At 36.3% G+C, this 25,068-nt stretch overlaps 1 protein-coding gene across 1 annotated transcript in view; it reads right to left on the bottom strand.

Annotated features, from left to right (window-relative positions):
- The window catches only part of CNTNAP5 (contactin associated protein family member 5), a 263,012-nt gene that overhangs the window by 198,548 nt on the left and 39,396 nt on the right, over nucleotides 1-25,068 (bottom strand). Inside the window, exon 2 of the mRNA XM_052675060.1 lies at nucleotides 3,836-3,946. Coding sequence (XP_052531020.1) covers nucleotides 3,836-3,946 — 111 coding nt within the window. The remainder of the gene's footprint in view (nucleotides 1-3,835; nucleotides 3,947-25,068) is intronic.

Here is a 25,068-nt window from a genome sequence, read left to right as displayed (position 1 = left end):
GTTTGTACTCTCCTATTCCTACTGCTAGTTTAGACATTATGATATGCTTTGCGTGGAAGTATTCTGCTTTATTATGCACCATTGTTTTCCATTCTGAGCACAGCACAATAGGTTTATCCTTTGGAAGGAAGTCAAAAGAATGATAGACACTGAATGGAAATGTGGAGGTTTGCACTGGGCTCAAAGCTCTCAAATCACAGATTATAAGACATCTCTGAACAGCATTTCACTTCACATGAGCACATTCGTCATTGTAACACATTGTAAAAAGTATCATTCTTTACATATGAGCACTAAATAATGCAGCAATGACATCTTTTAGCATTACCTCTGTAGGTTTTGTTGATCTTGCAGTCAAGAACCCAGACTTGTAAGAGATGTTAGGGGTTACAGATAGCACCCTTTCACCTCACACTTTCCCTGGGGAGGGAGCCAAATAGAAGCACCCCAAAAACCTACACTGTTCCCCTTCCCAAATCTTTCACCATTATAATTTCTGCAGTAATTACATTGACTTGTGAGAATGGCAGGTAACATTTCTCTGCAACAAAGACTACCAAAAACAGTGTTACTGAAGACAATGTCCTCTGAATAGATACTATAAACCCTGATGTTACTTTCCTCCAACTGGGCTTAAGTTCTTCTCACAGAGAGTGGTGATACACTGGAAGAGGTTGCCCGAGGAGGCTGTGGATGCCCCATCCCTGGAGGCATTCAAGGCCAGGCTGGATGTGGCTCTGGGCAGCCTGCTCTAGAGGTTGGTGACCATGCAAGTAGCAGGGGGGTTGAAACTCAATGATCATTGTGGTCCTTTTCAACCCAGGCCATTCTATGATTCTATGACAAAGGAATTGAACAGGATCAGACATCTTTTATTAATAGAGTGGCATAAACATAAAATGGACAAAATGTGGCACAGACTACAGTTACTAAATCATGATTTTTGGTTTTTTAGGTAACCTGGAAAATAATAATGTATGAAGATGCCACATTACCTCTCTCAAGAAAGTGAGAGAGCGTGATCAAAGTCAATACATTTGGCACTTCACAATTTGATGTCTGAGAAGTAGGCCATTTCCCCATTCTGTTACCAGATTTCCACTGGGATTAAAGGAATCCAGTACATAGTAAAACAGCAAGAAAATGGTTCAGTGTGGTAGAAAAGAAATATCCTAGTAGAAATATCATGCCATAGGAATGTATATTGTTCCATGTTCATATTGCTCCATGGCAACAAAGAATAATACTAGAACAATGAGGAAGAAGATCACATGGTTTCTCAGCTGGAGATCCAAATGATTCCAAAAAATATTATCAAACACTTTTTTCAAACCATATTTGTATATTTTGCTATAATTGTTCAAAAATCACCACTTAAGTCCACAGCTATGCAATCAATGTTCCTTGATGTTCCACAGAACTACTCAAGATGCCCATGTTTATTTATATCTTATTAACACTAACCAAAAGGAAACGTTCTTTTCCATTCCACAGTGTTTTGCAAGCAGCTCAAATAGCTTTATATTGTGCTACAAACTCTTGAACTTCCTGCTGAAGCTAAGTGCATTCCTGCTGCACAGTTTTACTTTAATGCCCAGATCAAATACTTCTCAGCCACAAGACAAATTCCTTTTGACATTACGTATGTTTTATATTCCTATACATAATTACCTATTCTGACTACTCAAACTGAGAGCTAAGAGAGAGTTGGAAAAGCTCAGTTCATTGTAGCAATTCTCTCTCTCTTTTTTTTTAATTATTTATTTACTCAAAACAAAGTGACTGATTAATCCCTCTCATGGATAAGTAATATATATCACATCTCAGAATAATGTTCATCAGAATTTTATTAACTGCTTGTACTACTACAAGTACAGATTTATCAGCATTTTAATTGAGCACTTTCAGGACTGCATGCTAAGCTTTCCTTACGTTTTATTTTCTGTTTGTTTTGTGTTTGTGATTATTATTTTTTTAATGGCATATTCCACTGCCGCAGGCTTTTTTTTAAATGCAGCTTTTTTGTTATTGTTATCTTCTACTGAATCATCTCAATGAATTTAAACATTCTGTTTAAACATAAATGAATTTAAACATTCTGTATTTTATAAATTCATATTTCCTTGTTATATTTGTATTTACATTAATAAATTCATATTAACAAATACAATTATTTTGCTTTCTATCTTGAAGTACCATTACTTACAGCCATGTTTTATCAATTATATCAATTATGAATGAAAATAAAATGCATCAAAACACTCCAACATAACTAAAAATACAAGAATTATATAATTCCTCAAAATGATGTTTCTTGCAAAGGTGTCTATTTTATTTAATCAAATATCAGCCTAAGCAATTTCCTTCAGCCACCACCTATTACTACTTCTTCTCCCAAGCCACGTGAAGTCAGTTGGAATTACACCTGCGTGTTTCTAAAACAGTCCATGCAATAAAAGAATTAAGCAAAGTAGAATCAAATTCTAGGTCTCTCTGTTGGGTTTAGCTCCTCAGTTATCAAATAAAACTTCAAAACATGAAACAGAATTTGCTTATACATCCATAAACCACATGAATCTTACAGATGTAATAATGTACATCTAAAGAACTAAAATACATGACTGCCCACTACGTGGCAATACTATCTTAGCACACTTAAATAAGACTTTATTTTTTCCTTCACTAAATTTACGATCCATGTAAGTTTATTTTAGGCATTGTTGATTTTAAGATTCAGTACACCCAAAGCTGAAATTGCAATAAGATTCATTTCAAATCTTTTCCTTTTATCAGAAGACAAAATTAGTGATTTAAGCCAAGTTACATAAGCATGCCTACTCACTATCTCAGCTATTGCTCAAGATAAAGGCAAAGCAAACTGAAATTCTGTGGTCAATGTCTTCAAAATTTCTGTATGTCAGGCAACTACAGTATCACTTTCTACTTGCTGAGGATCTCTGGTTCAGGAGTTTAAATTTAAGACAGTGGCTTCCATTTAAGACTTCTTTAATGACATACCAACTCCCAATCCCTAGTGCCAACTCTTTAAGTGAGATTCCTTTAGTACCCTCCTACAGATTTACCAAACAATAATGTTCAGTTAAATGACACACTGCATAGATTATATTCAAGTAGGAAAATTCTCATTTATTTTCAATTAAAGTCTCTCTATTAGTAACATACTAATTAGTGTTTTTAATAATCATAATCATACATAGCATCATTATGACATACAGGACTTTCCTCTTTTTGACGCTCTAATTTGGGAATGAGACCCAATAACCAAAGTCTGCAACGAAATGTCTAATGATGTCCTAGATATTGCCGACTTCTTTTTTTTTTTTTTTTTTCTAATATCAAGTTAGATCCCAATAGTTTCACCTCAAATATGAGCTCGTTATCAGGGCCTCAAGGACTCCTTGTTACAAATGCCTGCAGTTTTTCCATTCATTGTTAATATTTCTGCTGAGCTGCGTAATCACTGAATTCCACTAGAAGTTGCATATCGAGTTGCTACTGCCCTTAATAAACACCTACACTTCAGAATAAGTTCTCAAGTCTAGTAAGCTTCAAGCTCTAAAAATCATAGCAAAATTATTCAAAAGCAAAATAACAACCCAAGCTTCCTACACAATTTCTCTACAATGAGAGAACTTCAAATTAAGTATAAATTTTCTACAATAAAAGGAATGAATTGCTCCTAAATAAAGATCTCACAAAAGCTGAAGTTAACAGCTCTACTAAAACTTGGCTCTGAATGCACTGCATACAAATAATTATTCTTCATCACAATGATTAGAATGAATATTTTAGGCATTTCCCACTGCAACCTTACCATCTCGCCTGTTGAGCTTCGCAAAGCTGGGACTGTGCGTACTGAGGAACTCAGAAGAACTGGTAAAGGCTGATGAAGGTAAGGTAGACACCAACGCACCGTCACAATTATCTAAAATAAAGCAAAAAACAAGAATATGTCAACTTCTACTATTCCATAGTGGTCTATGTTTCTACTCAGTAGACACAGATTAGAGAAGGATTAAACTTGTGTGTAATCTCTTAGAATGAAGTATATCATCACTGTTGCATGCAAGTGAAATTTATCTTCCAGACCAGCAGTCTGGTAGAACTGCAATCTGATGTAAATTGTTTTTAAAACACTGAATACTTGAAAATATTTCCTTTCAGAGAATGCAATCTTGTGATATACATTCTCCTTTAAGAAGGCAGCACTTCTGGTTGCAAAAGCCATTGAAACTATGCAGTAATGCCCAGCAGACTTTATGTAACGCCGCAAGTGCTGTGCGCAGTAAAATATTTATCTGCTGAGCAGATATACAACGTAGAAGTTACAACTTCTTATTTCTGTACATAAGCAACACACAGGAATATAGGACCTTTCACAACACATAAAATTATATCCCAAATTAGTTTTACAAGTCAAGTGAGTGGTCAGGGACGCCTCCTCCTCCCCCTCCTTCATATTCTCATCTGAGGACAACTACAAGTATGCTTGCACACTTCCACACAATGCAATTAAAATTTCAAGCCTATAATGTTTGAAGAACAATGAAATTAGATACAGTATTTTTTTTTTTTTTTTTTCTGTATATCATTGTCACATACATATTCAAGAATATAGTGCAGGTTTTCAATGGGGAATAACAATTAAAAAAAAAATTAAAATAACCCCTCATGGAACAAACCCATGGCACACTTTCAGTGAATCTCCCATGGAAGAAACACAGATCAAACTACTGGAAATGTCCTGCAAGCTAGCAAGATCTCAGACATCGCAGTGCTCTCAAACTCACACAGTAAATACTTAATTTGCAACGGGTGAGGAAGAGATGCATGAGTGGTACTTTATGGTTACAGAAAGCAAGGAATGGAAACAGATAGGACTTCATGGTTGTGACAGCAAGCGTAGGATCGTCCAGAATTGCGTGAGATGTTTCCCGTATTAGCCTGATTATAGCTGAAATACTATTCATCTCTTTCTGCAATTTTTCTATAGAACAGCATGGATATTTTGTCAAAGTCCTCCCTTTATTGTAGGAGGTTCTCTGCTTGTTTGCTCAGTGGGAGAACAACACTGCTAGCTACCTTCAGCATCCCTGTGCATGCTAGGCTGAGGGACAGATAGGAAACTTCCATCAATAAACTTCTGCTAGAGAGGAAGAATAGGCAGCCTCTGGATCCATTCCGTAGCATGGACTACTCCTTTATCAATCCACACATGGAAGTAAAATGAAATTATCTTACTAATACTCAGATGTGAGCTAACAAACATTATGATACGAAATTCCTGAAGCAGCCATAAATCTCTTTCTAAATGCAAATATGTTTGATTGGGTCATTTAAACATATGCTGGATGTTTTAAAGTGGAAAATTTCCATAAAATGAAAATAATTGTTGTGCAAAAGTAGTGGGGAATTTTATGTGAACAACAGTGGGAAAAACTGTTTGAAAATTAACTCAGTTCTGCATTTATATACAGGTAAGTAGCTTTTCAAGAAAATTACTCTGTTCATAAAAGAGTATAAATAAAACAAGTATTACACCACTGTGAAAGATGAATAAGCTCAAGTCTGCAGCTCTAAATGAGCAGTTAGAAAGTAAAAATCGTGGTGAGGTTTGCTAAAAGAACATAGAGCACATGGCTCAAAATGCTGAAAACATTAGGCAAGAACACTTTTAACGCAGCAGATTTTTCAGTATGGATTTTTATGCTGACAAATACATTGCAAAACTGATCTTCATGATGGATTGTAAATAATATTAAACATAAATCCAATTGATATTCTGAAAGAATCCGGATGATATATTAGTTTTCTAAATGTGTACAAAAATAATACTCTGATGGATTAGCAAATAAGAGGGGGTGGCAGACGTGGAAAACTATTAATACAGATTTAGTTACCAGCCCACAAACTGGATTAAAATATTTGATTCACTAGTTTAGAACTTAAGCTCCAAACAGCAGAACATGAACCACAGGCCAGGTTACATGAGAATGATTTCATGCAAAATAATGCAAGGGCTGATGAGAAATTCAGCCCACGAGGAGATAAAAATGTCAGCTTTAAGAGGTTTTGTCTAGCACATTTATCCCAGAAAAAATCAAATTAAACAAGCTTAGTACTACTTCATTAAGACATTGTAATTAGTAAGAGTAGGAAACATACATTTATTACACTTAGTTCTAAAAGTATTTTAACACTACTCATGTCTAGATTAAAACCACGTCTATATCAAAATCAGCATAACCAATATAACTCAAAGCAACCTGTAAATTAAAATAAGCCTCCTAATTTCACTCTCACTTGTGACCTGAACAGCAATTTAAACAAAGATGTCAACCAGTACATATATCAGCACACCAAACTCCCTCAAACTTCAGCATTCTATAAACTCCAGCAAAGGGATTTAGAAACTCTCAAGAAGAGGTTCAAGGTCCATGTGACAGATCTACATTAAGATAGAAGCGACATCAGCTCTGTGTTACACTGCCAAAGTGCCTATATGGGACCAAAGAGTAGGACAGTCTGCTCCAGGAGAGACCCCCATCGTTCTCTTGGTCATCCTCCAAGAAACCACCTTCCCCCTGAGATTTCTGTGCTTGGTTATCTGACACCAAATGAACTGTCATGAATACCCTTCTTAGATCATTAAGAGGAGATGAAACTAAGAGCCCTGATTTTATCTATTAAAAAATGCCAAGTGTATTTTTTAATGAAACTATGCTCAGGGAATTGCCTGCCAGCTTCACACATAGTATAAATCGACAAAAAAAACATTGTTCTTTTCCTCTGTGTAACAACATCAATGATGCCTAGATTTGTAAATGAACCATATTTACATTTTAAATTGGCATCGCAAATATTAAAATTGCATTATCTATCATATACAAGATAGCTTTCTCTAGCTGTAAATGCTTACTGTCGTAAGGACTACTAAGCACCACTTGGAAATAGAGGCTGGGATATAAGGGAGGAAATTTTAATGTAAGTAATGTCTAAATGGCTGGCTCACCTCAGATCTGAGCATACCAGTCTGTCATCCACCAGCTGCCCATGACTAGAACCACAACAGCAATATCTGGATTCTAACAATTATTGGATGTCATCATTAGATACATATAGGACATCAAGCATCTCAGAACTACAGCAAGTGTAAACCTTTTCAGAGCAATGCATTCAGGAGGTTAGCCAAGATCTCTGGAGGATACATCATGGAAAATGACAATTACCTCTTTTAACTGCCAGATGCTTTATCTACAATTCCATAGCTGTTGCTCCAGTCCCCAAACACAGTCACCTGGATCGCAGCTGCTACAACATTATAGTGTCATTTTCACACCAAATTCTGGAATCCTCTAATGGTTTTCTCAAGAAAAGAATGTGCTACGAGAAGGAATCCATAACTAAATATAAAAACATGTAATTTTAAGGCTTTAGGATTTAGGAAGAGCATTAACAATTTGAAGATAGCTCAGAGAGCTCCAGAACAAATACAGTTTTCCTCTCTACAGATAAGAGAATGACTGACTTTAAGGAACAGCCTCCAAGCAAAGCTGATTCTTGAGTGGATACTCTGACAAGATGCAAGGTCATTCTTCCTTCCTTTCTTCCACTCTTCTGCTCTTCCTTCAAAGCTAATTTCACAATAACAGAGTCTGGACCTAACAACCCTAAACATACAGACTTACAATTCAGGGCATGCCATAGCTTTACAAGCTAAATATAATGTTAAAGCAGAGCGAAGTATTTAGGATGCATCAGTCAACAATCCAGGCCATATGCTCTGGTATGTCCCTGTCTGACACGCTACACACATGAAATGTACAGATTGAGATCTCCTCACTTTGCTGAAATAGACAATGGGTTTCAAAAAGGTTGGATGTGAACAGAGTGGGGATCATCCCATAATCCCCACGTCTTTGAAAAGTCAAAAGAAAGCACACATACATATATCAATGTTACAAAATTCCCTAAGAAAGAATTTTATTTTATTTCCTTTTTTGATAGCGTAGAATTAGAAAGAGGTGAAACATTTGCACACATTTAGGGTCAGAGAGGATTCACAGTAATACTAACAGCAAAGCCAACATTTCAAGAAATATTCTCTCTCTCATTTGCTGTGACAGAAAAAGCCTTTATTCTAGATTTCTACTTTCTCAATCTACTCTACTAGTCAAAAAAGCTCTGGAAATTTGTCAGAATAATAAAAGCTTTACTTCTTTGAGTCAGTGCATTCCATAGAATGTATTGATTTTAACGAAGCGACCATTCCATTCTACAAAATCATTTAAAACATCTGGACAAAGAAAATCACTGCTATCCTGTTGTTTTTTCCCTACATTCTCTTGCCAGCCAGATAATTAGCAAAGAACAATCATGAAAAAAGAGCATCTAATTGTACCTATAACTGCATTCTACATGCAAATCACATGACAATACAGATGTTGACTAGCATTTCAGAAATGGATTTTGACCTTGACTACGTTAAGTTCTGAGAAACAAGCAATTATGGATAACATTTGCAATTTAATGTAAATTAATTGAGTTGAATGTTGCTTCTGAAAGGGGAAAAAATGCACATTTACCTGCATTGAATCAATTTTTCTGATTTTTATTCACTCCTATTTTTTAGAAAATGACAATAAGTTAACAAAAAAAAACCAAACAACTCCCAGTCTATAAAGAAGTTGTTTGGTTTATTGTTTTTCATTTCTTTCTTGCAGCTTTAATTTCCTTCCAAGTAAAAATGTCTTCTCTTTCCTTTAATCTCCACATATTTCTATTTTGTTCAACAACATTCATTTTAAAACAGAAATATGAACATCATCATTTTAAATTTCAAAGACATTTAATTAGGACTTAGATACTAATTTTGGGACCCTGTGAAAGATGCCAGCTAATAAAAATTTTAGCTAAAAATTCATAAGTTTGTGAACTTTGTTAAAGGTTTTGTGTCAAAATATCTGATTAAGATCTACACTTTATGACAGCGTTCACCAAATGCAATGAATTATGATTATGAAAAAAGTTATTTAGAAAAATGCATCTAAATCCTGGAGAAATAGAACATCGGAAGTCTACCATGCTTCATAAACATGCAGAATGAAGCTGGTATTTTAGCAAAATTGTTTTCTGCATAGAATATGGACAGCCCCACTCTGCTAATTCTTCCAGTACAAGTTTATGTAAGTGGGATCCAGCTTTTAACTTTCTTCAATTCTGAGATAATATTTTGCTGCAGCAACCAATGTGAATTAGATTTCCAATCAGTGGGCTCTGAAGATATTCAGAGAGCAGTAAACTCCCAGATTACACTAATGTTTCTTTCACCCTCTTTTGAGGAGGATCAATCCCTGGAACACAGACTAATAGTTACCAGTCATCATGGAGATGCATTAACAAACTCAGCCTGCTGCTATTTCCTTGTCTGCTTAAAGAGTCAGCAGGACAAAACACATTGATTTCCATTTGTGAAGGCCATCCAGAAAGGACATGAACATTTCCTTAATGAAAGTTTTGATGAAGAAGACACAATCAGGGAAAGATCACTAGCCCTTGAGTTTCATGGATTTCCCATATTTCAAACTTGAACTACTTTTAATAACACTGTGTGTCCTCATCGAGACAAATTTGCAGGAAATCTTTGACTAGAAAGTTTGTATTACTTCTCCCCATTATATTGTTAGTCAGGATCGTGTATGCTGCAACAAGCTGGTTCCACTGTAAAAAGAAAGTATCTGACAAGCCAAACTAAGACTGTGGTTTACTATTTTATAGTAAACATGAAGGAGATTTTAGGCAGAATAAGTGGCATCATAGCTTCCTATTCAAGGCCTTGCTTGGAATTTAAAGGTATTTAAGCACGACTTTTGTTGCCAAGACGTAATTTTATTCATTATCAAAATACCAGCAGAGTTACAGATAATGCTGAAGTTAAACTGTGTGCATCATCTGATTGCAACTGTAAATTGTTTCCATATTGGGATTTGAAATTGAAAAGATTCTCTGGTATTTACAGGCTAGGAAAAATTCTCTTTAGCACCACACACTTAATGGTGTACTTTGTTTTAAAGACATAAAACATGCATTTTGTACAATGCCTCCAACAGTGTTCAGAAATGACAACTGATGACTTCCAGTTCATCTGTTTTTCTCCTCCCTTCTGCAGGTACATTTCTTTGTAAATACGAGAAATAAATAATTGAATATTAATATGAAAATTAACCTTCCACCTTTACAGTTGAAGTTTTTATGTATATGGGAGAAGGTGGAGATTCTGGAACATTCACCAAGGGAGAAAGAAGAGGTGGAAGACCACAGCACAATAAAACAAAACAGACACACAGTAAGACAAAAGAAAGAGGAAATGCAGAAACAAGCGTATAGAGATTTGGAGATGATATCTATGTCAAGAGTCCCTACACAAAGCATCTCATGCCTATCTGATTCTACTAGGTTCTACTACCATGAATATGTAGGAAGAAATTCTGGGGAAAGTGCAGGAAAAAAATATAAATGTATATATTTTTATTTCAGTAAAGGAAAACTCTATGGGTTTTGTTGGATATTTTTTCTTTTATTTTTTTTTTTATTTCTTGAGACTGGCCTACACTTGCATGCACAGCTGTGAACTCCATCTGTTAGCAGATAGACATTGTGTATTTTTCAAGTTGTAAAACATAAGAGAAGGTAGTTAACAGCACAGTGTTCCTTTCTCCTGCCTTGCTGTAATGCAAGTAAAAACCAATAGTTTAGCTAATCACGAACTCTTCCCAAATGACTGTAAATTACATAAATTTTCTTCAATGTGCCTTTAAATTTTGACATACAACTATTATTCAGTCACAGTATTTATAGAGCATCTTTTCTTATGACACATTATGTACTAGTAACTTTGCCTTACAAAAAGCAGTCAAGTTTGGTTTTGAACGATGCAAAGGCCTCTCAAAAAGCTCTTTATTTACTCTGAAATGAGCAATCTAACTTATATAAGGAAGGCAGAGCTGAGCAAAGCAATCATGCAATATCTGTGCTCATAAAGTCAAAAGGTGAATTTCAAATAATCATCAATGCAGCTGTAATGAACTAAAATACAGATACAGAATTTTGTTTCAAGAGGGTCAAAGAACATTTGACAAACTAAATATTGAGAAAAGTTAGGAAAAATGTTCTTATGTATAAGTAACAAAAGATTCCAGCCCTGTCATTGTCCACGCTGTTTAGGTTAGTCATGATGACTGCATAAGCAGAATGAAGTTCCATTCACATCCTCTACGATGTGCTTTTCACTAGATCACTTAAGCTTTTTTTAAACAGATATGTCAGCTGATGTCAACAACAGCAAATCCATGAGAGAGATCTGCTGAATAAGAGGACAGTCAGATCTCAACAATTACCAAAATCGTTGTTACCTGTACATGAGGAAAGAAAAACAGGAAAAAAACAACAAAAAAAAACCAACACAAAAGAACACATTAAAAGGATGTGGTGTCTCAGCTTGTCAACACATATTTCAACGAAGAAATCTGCAAAAGCAGATCACTGCCCAAAGCTGTGATTTCCTCTCAGCAGGTAGAACAGCAATTGTCAGGGGTTCTTTCTACTTGCAGAATATCATTCTTCAGCCTATTTGCTTGTTTTAATTTGCATGTGCGTTATTTAAGAGTGCTCTATCTTAGAGATGAAATCAGAGAGCTACAAAGCTGACCCAGCAGGTAGACGGGATTCTGTATCTGAAGTTTGCCCCTTCATCTTGTGGCACACTTCAGTGGACAATCAGCATAAATCCCTTCCATCCCTAGGAGAGCAGTAGAGCCAGAGGTTGCCCTTCTCTATAGGACAGTACAGACTTTCCCATGTTACAAAGGAAGTCAATACAAGAAGACAGAGATTCTTTATTATGGCCACATAGCACCATAAGCATTCCTTTTAGCCTTATCTACATGAGACTCCTTAGTTGTGCATCATAATGAAGTTGTTGGTATCATTCAGTGATCATTACTGTCTTCTAGTTTACAACTTTCAGCAGTACTAACACAAATGCACAAGCTTGCACCTAATCATCCTTCAAAAGTCACAACTGAAACAGGAGTTCAGGACTTCATAAATATTGTTATTTTTTTTTATGTGGATACAAAAATACAACATTTGCTTTAAAACACCATAATATGTAAATTTAAAGCACTGCAGTTGCAGAACAGAAATGTAAACGCATCTGCACTCATCAGCAAGCTGCCAGTCTCATTATTAGAGGAAAAAAAAAATACAAGAAAGATGAGAGGCGGCTGAACTGAGTTCAGTGCAGGCATGTACAGCCTAAAATTAAAATGCAGAGAGGCTAAGGCAGATTTTCTGCTAATGTAACTCTGTGTTAAGATTATTCAGGAATTCACTGGTGAGCAGTTTTTGCATGTTGTCTAAATACAATTTTTGAAATGGAAATGTAAATACCTGTTTCAAAGTTTATTGGGAAACGAGTGGAGAGCAGGAAAAAAGTTTTTTTTTTAATCTGTGGAGCAAGAGCAGCAAATAAATTTGCATGCTGACAGGCACATCAAAGCAAATTTGGGAAATGCAAATGCTTTATCTGCAGGGAGTGGGTAACTAACACTTTTGGGGGAGAAGTCCGTTTCCTAGCCCAATCTGGAAACAGCTTCAACAACCTTAGTAGAACTCTGGCACCACCTGATCTCCAGCCCAGAGACAGAAATACAGTTCTATTTCTCCAAATTGGACAGATCTTTCAGATAAACATCTGCGGTATTCCTCACATCTTTAGTGGTCTTCAAATTCAGCACGCATGCAGAAGCACTGCTGCAAATTTCAGTGAAACATCTTAACACTGACCTTCACACCTGTTTCCAGAGATATACAAGCCCCTTAAGTGAGGGCTCTCATTACACTATACCGGATTTGTAGAAGTACGCAGTGCCAGTAGAAATGCCTCGGACAACAAAAATCGTGATCCGATTCCCATGGAACCAGACCTACGAGCGCTGGATGCTCCGCTCCCACTTTCCCTGTAACCCAAACACCATTCCAGAAGGGCAATGAATTTCAGCAGTCTCCATCACATGATAAAATTTAATAGTTCGTAGCTCTCTCATTCTTAAACAAAATTTTTCTGTTCTGATTTTTCCTACGAACCTCTGTGAAAAGGGTTCATTTATTCAGGCAAAGACTTTCAGACAATTCTGTGCCTTTGTCTTATGAGGTTATTTTGCAGATATCTAAATTTACAGCCCCTATGCCTAAGCAAACAACAGAAGCAACAACAAAGGCACAGAATGCTGATGAATTTGAGGCATACCCAGGTAACAGCAATTTAAAAGCCATCAATAACCTAGAGGTTGTCCCTTGAATTTTCAAATCAATCACGGTCAAGTGAGTTCAATTTTTACTTTTCCTTTGAATCTTTGATGAATTCATGGATAAAATTGATTAAAGAGGGGAAAAAATAAAGAGCATGGGGTTCACTAAACATTTTCTGTTTAGAAGAAAACCTCTTCAAATTGTGCAACATACAAGACGGCATACTGAAAAGCAATTATAACTCTGAGAATTTCAGTATATCCCATAAGGCTGAGAGAATGTTCAATTTGCAGGCTGTGAGCAAGGATTAACAGAGATGAAGGTAGTAAGTAAGTGCCCATGTACCACTGAATTTAAATGTAATGTCATTTCAAGGGATGATAAGTAATCATTTCATGTCTCAGTAACCTCCAACAAAAGCACCTTATTTAGCTCAAAAATACCCATTTTTAAGACTCTTCTGTGCAAGTTAATGGCTTAGATAAGGAACTGTATTGAAAAAAGTTAGAAATTCCCATTCTTAGCCAAGGTGAAAGCACCTTCCATGTCAATTTACTGACGAAAATTTTCTGCCATTTCTTAGGACAGCGTGTTCTCTCTTCATCTAAGTGGGGGAAAAAAAAAACCAACAAAAAAAACCCACTAGCCTATTACCACTGAGCATGTTGTCAAGTAGACAAGAAAGTTTCTATACAGATCTTGTTTTTTGTCTCTGACCATTCATGACTACTTTGGGGATTAGTAATGAACCCCTTGTGCCATAGTCTTTGCTTACATTCTTACTTTCTGTTCTGTATCCATACCTTGACACAAACAAGATCCTGGCACTAAGTTATCACATTTCTCAATTTTCACATCACTAAAGATATGATCCACGCCTTAGACTCACTTCAGCTATTATGTCATTGATTTTATATACTTATTTATTTTTCATTTTTTTTTTTTTTCTAATGTGCAAGTTATTACTCAGCCTTTTGAAAAACTTTCATCACCTGCTGATGTTAAGCAAGTATGCCAGAAGACACCCGCAAACACAAAAACAAAGGAGTCGGTAACAAGCAGTTCTCTTGGACTGGGGCACATGGCAAGACTGATGGCACCATCAACATTTCCAGTCATGCCCTATCCATAACTCTCAATTGCAACCCTACAGCCAATGAAGAAGGATGGAGGACAAGATGTTTCTCAGCCATGGTGGAGGAAAGGGTAACAGAGTTCAGAGTCCAACCTGGGCAAATACACAGAGCCACTCAGGAGCCAAAAGGATTATTAAAAACTAAATTTTTTGTGTGCACAGTATCTTTCCAAATCGATACTAAAGATGCTTTAGAAAACAGATATTTCCCCCCAGAAGATCCAATATTTATAATATCTATTAGTTGTGGATTCAGTACTCTCTTCACCCACACTGATGAATGCAACATCCAGAAAAATCTGTATGAATGCAGGAATGCCTTTGACAGTCCCAAAGTATGACTTTTTTTTTTTTTTTTTTTTTTTTTTTTAAAGTAGCAATCATAGAAGCCAACTAGAGCAGAGCTGCCAAGACCACACTTGTCACACTTGGCTAGAGCCTCACATCCCAGTCCAGTCCCAAATCAACTACAAGTTTCACAGGCAAACAAAGGATATATGTTTCATAAAAATTATGGCGATAACTTGATTCCAGTGTTAAAGACATTGTTAAAGAGATTGATTTCCTGGATTTAACATGGAGTATAGGAGGACGGGAGGGTAAGAGAGAAAACTCACACCCTATACAGAATACTGCAGGACCATTCACATTGAGACTTCACAAAATTTATTTGTTCTGTAATAAGATTACCAACACCAGCAGAGTTGAAAATTTTAATAGGCAAAGCATTGCAATGCTGTACTTTTTCTAAATCAAATAAAGAAAAAAAAACATCCTTTTGTCATTTTAAAAAGCACGCTGCATATACAAGGAAGTAAAAAATGAAAAGTAGGAAATTTAAAATATTGACTAGCAATTTAAAAGCCTGCAGAATTCCAGCAGTCAGGTAAAAAGTCTTAAAGACTGTATCTTTCATTTTGTTGAAAAAGGCCACTTTGCACCTAACAAGGAAAAAAGTTCATCCTCTATCAGTACTTCTTGCGATTTTGTATATGGGGAAAAATGATAATCCTTAGTAAAAAACCCCAAAACTATCAAACTACAAAAAAAAAATCATACCAACACAAAACCACAGTACTGCATTCCATTGTCCCTTGTCAAGAACAATATAAAAAATCCATCTATGCTAAAATATAGCGAGGAGTCTTTGTAGATACAGATGTCAGACTTGAAACATTACTTGAGTAATAATTTGATAACTTTATTTTTAGGTACGACAAATAGAGAACTCCCCCAGGCTCCATAACAACTTGCCATTTTGTTTAGACATCCTACTCTTTTGATACCAAATGACTACTATAAATGCTTTCACATACCATTATGGCTCACTCCAAGGACATTTTCTTAAAATCAAAGAAATTGTCTATATTAAGGTAATAACCTTTAAATGCAGAGGTACACCAAGCTGTTTGTTTTCTTACTCTTTAAATTCAATTCAGATCCTTCTGCAGATTTCTGCAGCTTCACACCCCACTTTAATACATGAACTCCCACAGGTTTTTATCTCTTTGGCAAAGCAATTAATAAAGGATGGCTCAAGTCATTAAAGGTTTATTTTATACTTCTCTAAATCCCTTGAGATAAATAAGAAATAAGTGTTTGTTTTGAGCCTTCTGAAATCTGAATCATTTCTGCAAAGTCCTGCAGCCTTGAAACTAAGTCTAATTACCTGCAAGTGTTCACACACATAAGTATACATTCAAACTTACTCCCCTGCGTGGCAAGCTTTTTAAAGATCAAAGAATTAACTGTAGCCTTGAGGCTCTCTTTGAAAAATGCACATTAACATTTAATGGTGTCACACACACCAAAGTCCTGCACATTGCTTTGTAGACAAACCCTTCCATAGAGGAAGCAGATAACAACTAGCACTTTTCAAAGGACCCAGGAATAAAGTACTGGAAGATCCATGGTCAAAGCCTCTAGACTAAGAAATGAGATGCCCAGCTGTCTTACCACAACTGACTTTGCAGCATCTTAACTCAGTACGACAGTTCAGTAAAAACAAACAAACAAAACCAAACAAAAAAACAAACAAAATAAAACCATAAGAGAGCTTTTTCCTTATTTTGCCCTGAAGCACTTGACATTCAGCTCCTACTTCTTTTATTGTTGCCACTAAACAGATTTACTCATAAAACTCAAAATTGCAGAGTGGCTGAGGTGGGCCTCTGGAGGTCATCTGGTCCAGTCTCACTGCTTGACCAGGGTTTCCTATAGCAGACTGCCCAGAACCACGTACGTACATACAGTGGTGCTGGTAAGGCTTTCTTCTTAACTCTAGGGACAGAGAAATAAAGTCCACTTCATAGATTCATTGCATTTGTCCTATCTTACAGAAATATACAAAACATCGTTCAGAAATAACAAAGCTCTCTTCCAGTGTCCTGGAGGGCTGTAAGCAGAAGAAACTCCATGAAATATCATACTCTGTGTGGTACAAAGTTGAACTTCAAGAAAAAATTAACTCAAGTGGAAAAGCTTGAAAAAAATTAGTTCTCCAGGGAAGAAATTTCTTATATGCTAATGGTGTCTCAGAATTTTTGTATATATGATAATACAGAGAAATATACTACAGAGATGATGATACAGATTATCACCTGTCTACTAGAAAGGGTAAAGGAGGTAAGTTCATTTTATCTCGTGTTCTTTCTGTTTGTTTTTTGGTTTTCTTGGAGGAATGAAAATCAAGTTTCAAATCAGAAAGCTAGCTGCTTACATTTAGATATTTTATTCAGGTAAATTTATACTTCACAGTCACATTCCTTCCAAATATCCCATTAAAGAGGAGAATGGAGAGAGAAAGAGAAGAGCTCAAATGGGCAAACATTCAGAAGTACTCCTGAATAACTGCAGGTGGGTTATCTGCTTTTTCACCTTGAAGACTTTTCAAATTGTGAAAAGAAGCTTGCAATAAAGTTAATTCTAAATTCCATTTTCCTGTTAGACTCTTTTAACACACGAATCCTATGTTGCCCAAAAAACATTGAGACTGGATCACACGTTATTAGAGGCAATATGAATTATCACACAAGCTGTTGCTACTTTTCTAATAGTTTCTTTCACCTAGATTGCTAATAAAGAATGTTAACTAGGGGAAATGATCAACCTCTCCCAAGAAACACATGAAGTTCCAGAATGATCTGAGCAGCCCCTGTCACACATTCATCCCTGGAAGGTTAAGTGGATTTTGATGAAGCCATCAACTTCAGCCACAAAGGGCTTGAGCTGATGCCAAATGAGATCAAAGGGATATTTTTCCTCCTCCATTAACTTCAACGGGCTCCAAATAAAAGCTGGTGACTCCAACATGCCTGCTAATTGTAAGGGGAATTTAAATCCCAGTAAATCATTCTGACTATGGAGACTTCAAAACCAGAATGACAATGGGAAACCTATCTCATCTACCATAAACTATGCATATGACTCTGTGAACCACTGAATTCATGGCAAAACTGTATTAATGTTGTCCCAGAAGTTAAGAACTCTTTGAGAGAACTCTGAACTGAACTGTCCTCTGGAGCCCCCCAAACCAAGCAGCTCTGCTACCATTACTTCTCCTTCTTGTTCTCAAGAAATCACAATAACAAGTCATTTGAAACTCATCAAATGAATGGAAAGTACTAGAATTAAGCCTGGGAAAAGAGCAGGGGACACTAAAAGGAGAAAATTAAGAACACAGGTATTAGAAAAGTTGAAGAGGACAGATTCAATGAGAAAATGAAAAGCCAGAACAGTTACAACCTTCCTCTTTTAAAAGAGTTCAGATCTGCTAGTATAGTATTTGAATGAAGCAAAATTGAGTGCTGTGAGGATGGTAGAGTAGAAGCTAATTTAGGCACATGTATGGAGCTTGGGTTGATTAGGTCATTCACAGCCTGAAGCTTTCTGACCATAATAAAGCCTATTCCAAGTCATCCCTGCTGTGCCTCACTTCTGCTTATTTGACTAGCTCTGTTCAAGGTCCAGATTTGGCAGGGCCTCTATTCCCCCCAATGCGCATTTCATTTCCAACCATCTGCTGAAGACTCAGAGCCTCCTCTCTGAAATTTGAAAGATTTAATGACAATTAGCTTGAAAATACCCTTTTTAATTTTATTAACAGATTGTAGAATCAAGAAAATTCACAGGGGGAAATGAATTAAATTGCACTGCCTTTTCCCATCACTAGACCTGCCTACCAAGCAGTACCTATGAGACACATATGGGAAGCTGGAAACTACTTTGAATTCAGAGCTAGGACACTAATCTTGTAAGAATAATCACAATGCCCAACTTCTGCTTTTACGTACTTTACTATCTCAAATAAGACCCTGTGGAGATGCACTAAACCGTGTGCAAGCCATTCAACAGAACTGTTATTTGGTGTTGTGCCTCATATCACTTGTCCAATCTGCTAGGTCTTTCCCCTTCCATAAATATCAAATTTGACAAATGTTAGAGGCAAGTAAGTTGCCCTATAGATGGTCTGAAAGACTTAAGTTGAATAAGAGTTCATCTTGTTTCACTCTTTTTGGAAAATGCAGATTTTTTTTTTTTAATCTTTTGTGGTTGTTGTTATGGTTTACTTGTTTGTTTTTAAATATATTGTGTCACCAGTGTACATGCTCTTTTTCATAGTAATTCACAGCACTGGCAACTTTTAGAAACATGACTCATACTGTCAACTTCCTACAACACCACTGATGTAATTACGTTCCAAAAATAAAATCTTTAAGTTTCAACAGTATCTCTGACATCAATTGGATTAGCCTCACTTATCAAAACTAGAGTTGGTCAGATATGTCTGTAGAACACCCATTTGCCTGCTTGCCTGCTACTATTTATATTTCTTCCAAAAGAGAAATGACTTCTTTTGGTTCATTATAAAGCCAAGATTGTATAGCTGCAGTGTATGGCCAGATTTATTTATGATTCAAATTCTGCTGTGTACTCTGTATGTCCAAGAAACTGGTTCTTACCAGTTTCTCTTTACCATCTTGATGGTACTAATCAAATCTGCTATATCTGCAAATAGTACTAATCAAAATCATTTCTCAACAAGAGCACAGAGGGTCAGTTATTCCAGAGTACAATTGGGGAAAAAAAAATAGGCACTACTCTGGAAAACTTGGTATGCATAACCACTCATGAGTACTTAGTGAGGTCTATTTACTTTGCAGTGGTCTGCATTACAGCATCTAGACATCTTCAGTTTCAATATACCAAGGACAACAGTCAAGAAAGTGAGCCACTTGAGTTCAAACTAAGATATTTTTTTCAGAAACAAGACAAAGTCTTGCGTGGACTTTGTCATGCTTCCCATGTGTGGAGTCCCCCGTCAAAAGCACAACTTCATTATTTTTGGAAGATCAGAAAGCAGAGTTTGGATCTTGGAGCTAACAGAAAAGTAACAGCTAATAAGCCAAGCAACTGCAGCATGAAAATATGACAGGCGCAAAATTACCTTCTGTAACTCCACACCAAATGGAGTGTGTGTACTCATTCATAATTAGGCTTTTCACACCTCACATAGTCTAAATGGATTTCTGGCTATGTTTATTATCATAACACTTCTCCTAAGAACAAAGATCTCTGTAAAGAAAAGTGTCTTTTGATCACCCAAGTATGGAGCAGGTCTGAGTTATTTTGTTTTGTTTTTAAACCACTAGTAAACCTTGTCCTTTTTTAATTACTATATTTATCTATCTTTACTTCTTGCACAAGCTGATTAGAGCTCTATATCTCAGCAAATACCCCATAAAAACATAGGTAATCAGGACAGGTACAGAACTTTTACATTTTAGGCCTGTTTTGATTTTAAAAAATCCAAACTTGCAAATGAGGCAAATAGAAGAAAATACAAGTCCAAAATATTATAACACCTTCCTATTAACATGACATGAAGTATTCTCTCTATAATTCAATAAATGTGGTATTGAGAAAACCCTCAGCAATTAAGATGTGAAGTGTAGCAGTAAACTAGAAACATCCAGCATTTGTTCTATCAAACTTCAGTTATATCTATTTACATCCTTCTGTGGGAATCAAATGTTGTTTTTACATTAGAATTGGATAATATTTTTTATATCATGGTCTCTGCTGACATAGTTAATTTTGGAAGTCTTTCTACTTTACTTGGGGGCGGGGGGAGTCTCTGATAGTTTGCATCACTTATCCTCTAGATGAACCTTCCCCAGGAATGCACGCTTGGTATATAGATGTGTGTGTATATATTTTACTATACATATTTTAAGAATATCCTGAAAGAGATTGATCAAGCCAAAAAACAAGTAATGGAATGCCCAAGGAAGCATCTGAAGAGATTCGGGAAAGCCTGGCATCCCCCGCCCCCTGGAACTCTTTTTTTAACGAAGGCTTTGAAGAAAAGCACCTTATCAATACAAGGAGAGAACTGAGACATCTTGGAAACAACAGCATGGCTACTGACTGACACCAGATAACACACCAGTTAACAAACTTTGATAAGCTTTTAGCTAGACTTGCTAAAAAATTAATCATCACACAACATCCTGAGTAAGTTTCCCTAAAGGCTACTCCTTCATGGGTTTGCAGATTATTTGATCAACATGTGAGAGAAAAGAGCCACAAGTTCCTAATTCCCCAAATGAGATGCATCGAGTACCACCCACCAGCTTCTTCCACCCAAGGCATCAACTCAAAAGAGCTGCAACACTTTTTTTATTTTGGAGGTTAAGCTCCCAAGTAACTTGAGCTTTGTAATTCCAGACAACAACTCTTACACCAAACGCAGTAGACTCTAGTTACCTAAAATACTGGAAAACTTATTTGACTTTTTATTTATAAACAGGCAAACAGCACAAATATTAATTTTGTAAGAGAAAAGAAAATTACCAAAGCAAAAAGATATAGGAAAGAACTCACAGTATTTTATTTTATTTTTTTTTTAAGATGCACAAGGATTTTTTTTTATTATTTTTCTTTAATGTTCAATCTTGTGCTTCCTTCCTGCTCTGTGAATTGCTATAATCCAACCATTATTTACATCTCTGAACATTTGCAGGGTCAGCACTGACTACATCCAGTTGCTAAAAGCAAGTCTGAAGACATTCCTTTTTGTGCTTTTCCTGCATAAGAAACCTAACAAAGGTGTTATTTAAAGATCCCTCCAAATCACTGAATGATATTGCTATGTAAATGAGCAAAAGTAAAGCTGTGCTGGTAAGATGACAAGAACGAAGGTCACACTGGCTCCTACATGAGATTCTGCCAGTTCTGTTTTTCATGCATATCCCTATGAACCTTACTACACTTCTTGTACAATCTGTTGGTCAAGATCTCCAGCACTTGCATTCCTACGTCACATTGCAGATAACCGGGGAAAGGCATGTGAAGAAAATTAGCTTAAATAATTTTAAGTATTATAATTAAGCCAATGTTGGGTTTGATTGTTATTTATGGAGGGAAAATACACCAAAGCAAAACATCAATAAATAAACCCTGGTACCAATGCCATACAAAGCTGAAACTACCAGGAGCACAGACAGTACTCCCCCAAAGCCATCAAGGGCCTCGTGCAACTCTGGAAGGACGAAGTCTGAAGTAAGTGTAGAGATGGATATTATCCACTGCATCAATAGAAAGTAGATAAAGAGGGACAAACAGTGCAAAATGCACACTGGATGAAGGATATATTTAATAGATGAGTGACCTACAACTTGAGTTCCACCTGAAGAGGTAAGATTACTCAGACTGCAAGAAACCAGAGCAATACTTCTACAAAGCTTCAGCGCATTACTAACCCACAAAGCTTTGATTCTCTCTGAGTCTCACTGAACGGACAGCGAGAAGTGAAGAGTTGTTCACATATAGGAAAGTTCAACAAAACAACATTCAGGGATACATCCACAGGGCATACAACAGAGTAGGTCAACTGCAGATGTTTGTCCAATGATAAGAGCAGTTAGCAACAGCCATCCTTTCCACACTCCACAGATAGGAGTGTAGTATGCAGAAATTTATGGCCAAAAAACCAGTATCCAATGCCAGCACCAGTAACTGCATTAGAAGTACAAGACTGTGTAGATTACTTACTTACAAATAAAAGAAGGGATACAGAAAAAAATTAATGCAAAAAAGAAACTTCCACATTAAAGTAAAAATTAAAAGAATCCTCTCTCCTAACATGAAACACCTCACCTTTTCTAAAAAGGGAAAAGAATGTCTGTAAAAGGGAACCAAGGAAATAAGGAAAAGACTGAAATCTGGCTCCTTCACAACATAAAGATATTAAGCAATTAAGAAAAGAACAGACATGCCAGCAGGAATTTGCAGAAAACTTCCATTCCAGAATATCTCAAACAACTGCAAAAATTGTTTTGCCTTTGATGACTCAGCATCATCAAAATGCAAACCCTTACTCACATGAACAAACAGGAGACTTTATAAACATAACCAACAGATACCGACAGTTGTTCATCTTTATTATTTCTTTCCTATTGACTATTCCAAATTGAGATATGGTTCTACTGCACACAGAGTCAGGAAGACGTAGGAGAAGGAAACAAATTTTTTAAATCAAGTACCTTTCACAGATAAGGGAAATGAATTTTTAAAAAGAAGTAAAGCACAGATGAGGAACTAATTCTAATCAAACGTGTGCCCCACTTTGCTTTGTACTGTCCAGAATGCAGATTTTCATCATAAGGTATTCTTTCATATACTTGAGTTCCTGATATCTGAACTCAAAAAAGCATAATCACACTACTGAAATCCACTTTCTCTTAGCTCAAAATCAATCGCCCAACATTTCCAGCAAATTGTACTACAAGCCCTCTAAAACCGCGTGTAGAACACACACAAGTTTCTACCTCTGATTTTTATGTGAGCAGTCTGAGGTTTAACAGTAGCATAACATCTATTTCTCCCCTTTTCCTTTTCCCTAAGAATTCCTGTGTTTTTAATTGCTCAGGCAGTGCAGGTACTATGTCTTAAAGCAAGTGCCACACAATGGCTTAAAGAAGAAACACTGGAGAAGTTGTTGAAGTTCTGAACAGCTTTATGGAATTTAGCTTCTGATTGAACGCTGCTGTAATCCACGTGTTATTGAGCAAGGGAACAGACACCTGATGAACATAAAGTAACTTACCCTGAAGAAGAGATGACCTTTCATCAAATTCACCTGCATAATCAGCTTGTTATGCTGAAGACAGCCTTTGCTAGTCTATCCCTGCCTACCAAATATTTACCTACATCTATAAAAAGCAGTCTCTTGGTAGTACTGAAAGTTGTCATGTACACAGGAAGCTGTCTTCTCCATAACTCTGGTTAGAATAAAAGCATTTGTCTTTGCAGGTATTTCTGTTAAAACAGAAATCTCAGTTGTTTTAAAGCTTGTTTTGTCTGAACACAATCTCCACCGAAGAAGTAGAGGGGAGAGGAGGTGGAACATATAGTTCCACTGGGGTAGCTACATTATTTCCTATGAGGAAATACAGGGCTTCATTGTTCAAAAGAAATGCCCTCTTAGGTTGAAGCTGAAATTGAGTGCACTCAAAGTTAAAATGGCAGTATTTCTACTGCAAACGCTGAGTGGTGAAAAGGAGCTTTGCAGATAATTATGTCAATCATAAGACGCATGAACTACAAGCAGTGAACTATTTCACTGGAGAGCACTTTCAAGCAATTTGTTTTTATAAAGAACTAAGGAACATGGAGGTATTTAAAGGTGCTATAACCAACAGCTAATGCTTTTTTTTTTTCTTTTTTAAATAAATGAAAGGTTGCAAAGTCTCAGAAGTGCCAGAATGATTGATGTTTACAAAACTCTGATTAGACTCTCCTGAATCTGAAGTCTTTCATGACACACCACTAGGATCATTAGTTATTCTGGAGTTTCTTGATCACTCAGCACACAAGATGAAAATTAAAGGCTCTTGAATAAAGTTTGTAAGATGGACAGCACGAAGGATCATTATCCTACAGAATTTTCCTGCAGGCCAGCCCTCCTTGCTCATGTTGGAAAATACCTAGCGGATAGAGGAGAAAATTGATCGATTGATTGAGGCACTTTCAGCCCTTACCTTTGCCCAAAAAATCTTTCAGGGAGCTGAAAATAGAACAAGACATTTTCTAAAAGGTAATACTGTGTTAAAGTGTAAAAGCCGAGGCAAACTTGTCTCTCCTTTGTAGAGAGGGGCTTAACATCAGCCACTGTGCAAAATAACCACAGAACCAGCTTAATTAACTGCTTAAGGACTTCCCTGGGCAAAAATGGGATATGGATCAGTGCCAGCTCTGATTTACAGCTATTTTCAGTCTCTCATGTAGAAGGCATATGACATACTTAACTATTTAAAGGCATCTATTTTTAATGCAAGAATAAGGTTGTTATTCATTACTGCTATTGATTTCTTTAGTTTTAAAGATAGCTTTGTCATAAAAAAAAAATAAATCTTTGTATTCATCAACTTCCTTTCCAACTTAATTGCTGCAAAAGACATTCATCAAAACAGTTCAGAGGAGAAGCTTTCTAAAAATCACCAGAAAAAACAAGTTACATTTTCATTTCTCTACCAAGATCTACCTGAACTGGACAAAGGTGTTGAAAGAACTATTGTATAATATGTATAATCAGCTGC

Source organism: Tympanuchus pallidicinctus, unplaced genomic scaffold, assembly GCF_026119805.1.
Source record: "Tympanuchus pallidicinctus isolate F22 unplaced genomic scaffold, pur_lepc_1.0 scaffold15, whole genome shotgun sequence".
Classification (NCBI taxonomy): Eukaryota; Metazoa; Chordata; class Aves; order Galliformes; family Phasianidae; genus Tympanuchus; species Tympanuchus pallidicinctus.
This window is presented reverse-complemented; position numbering and strand designations above follow the sequence as displayed.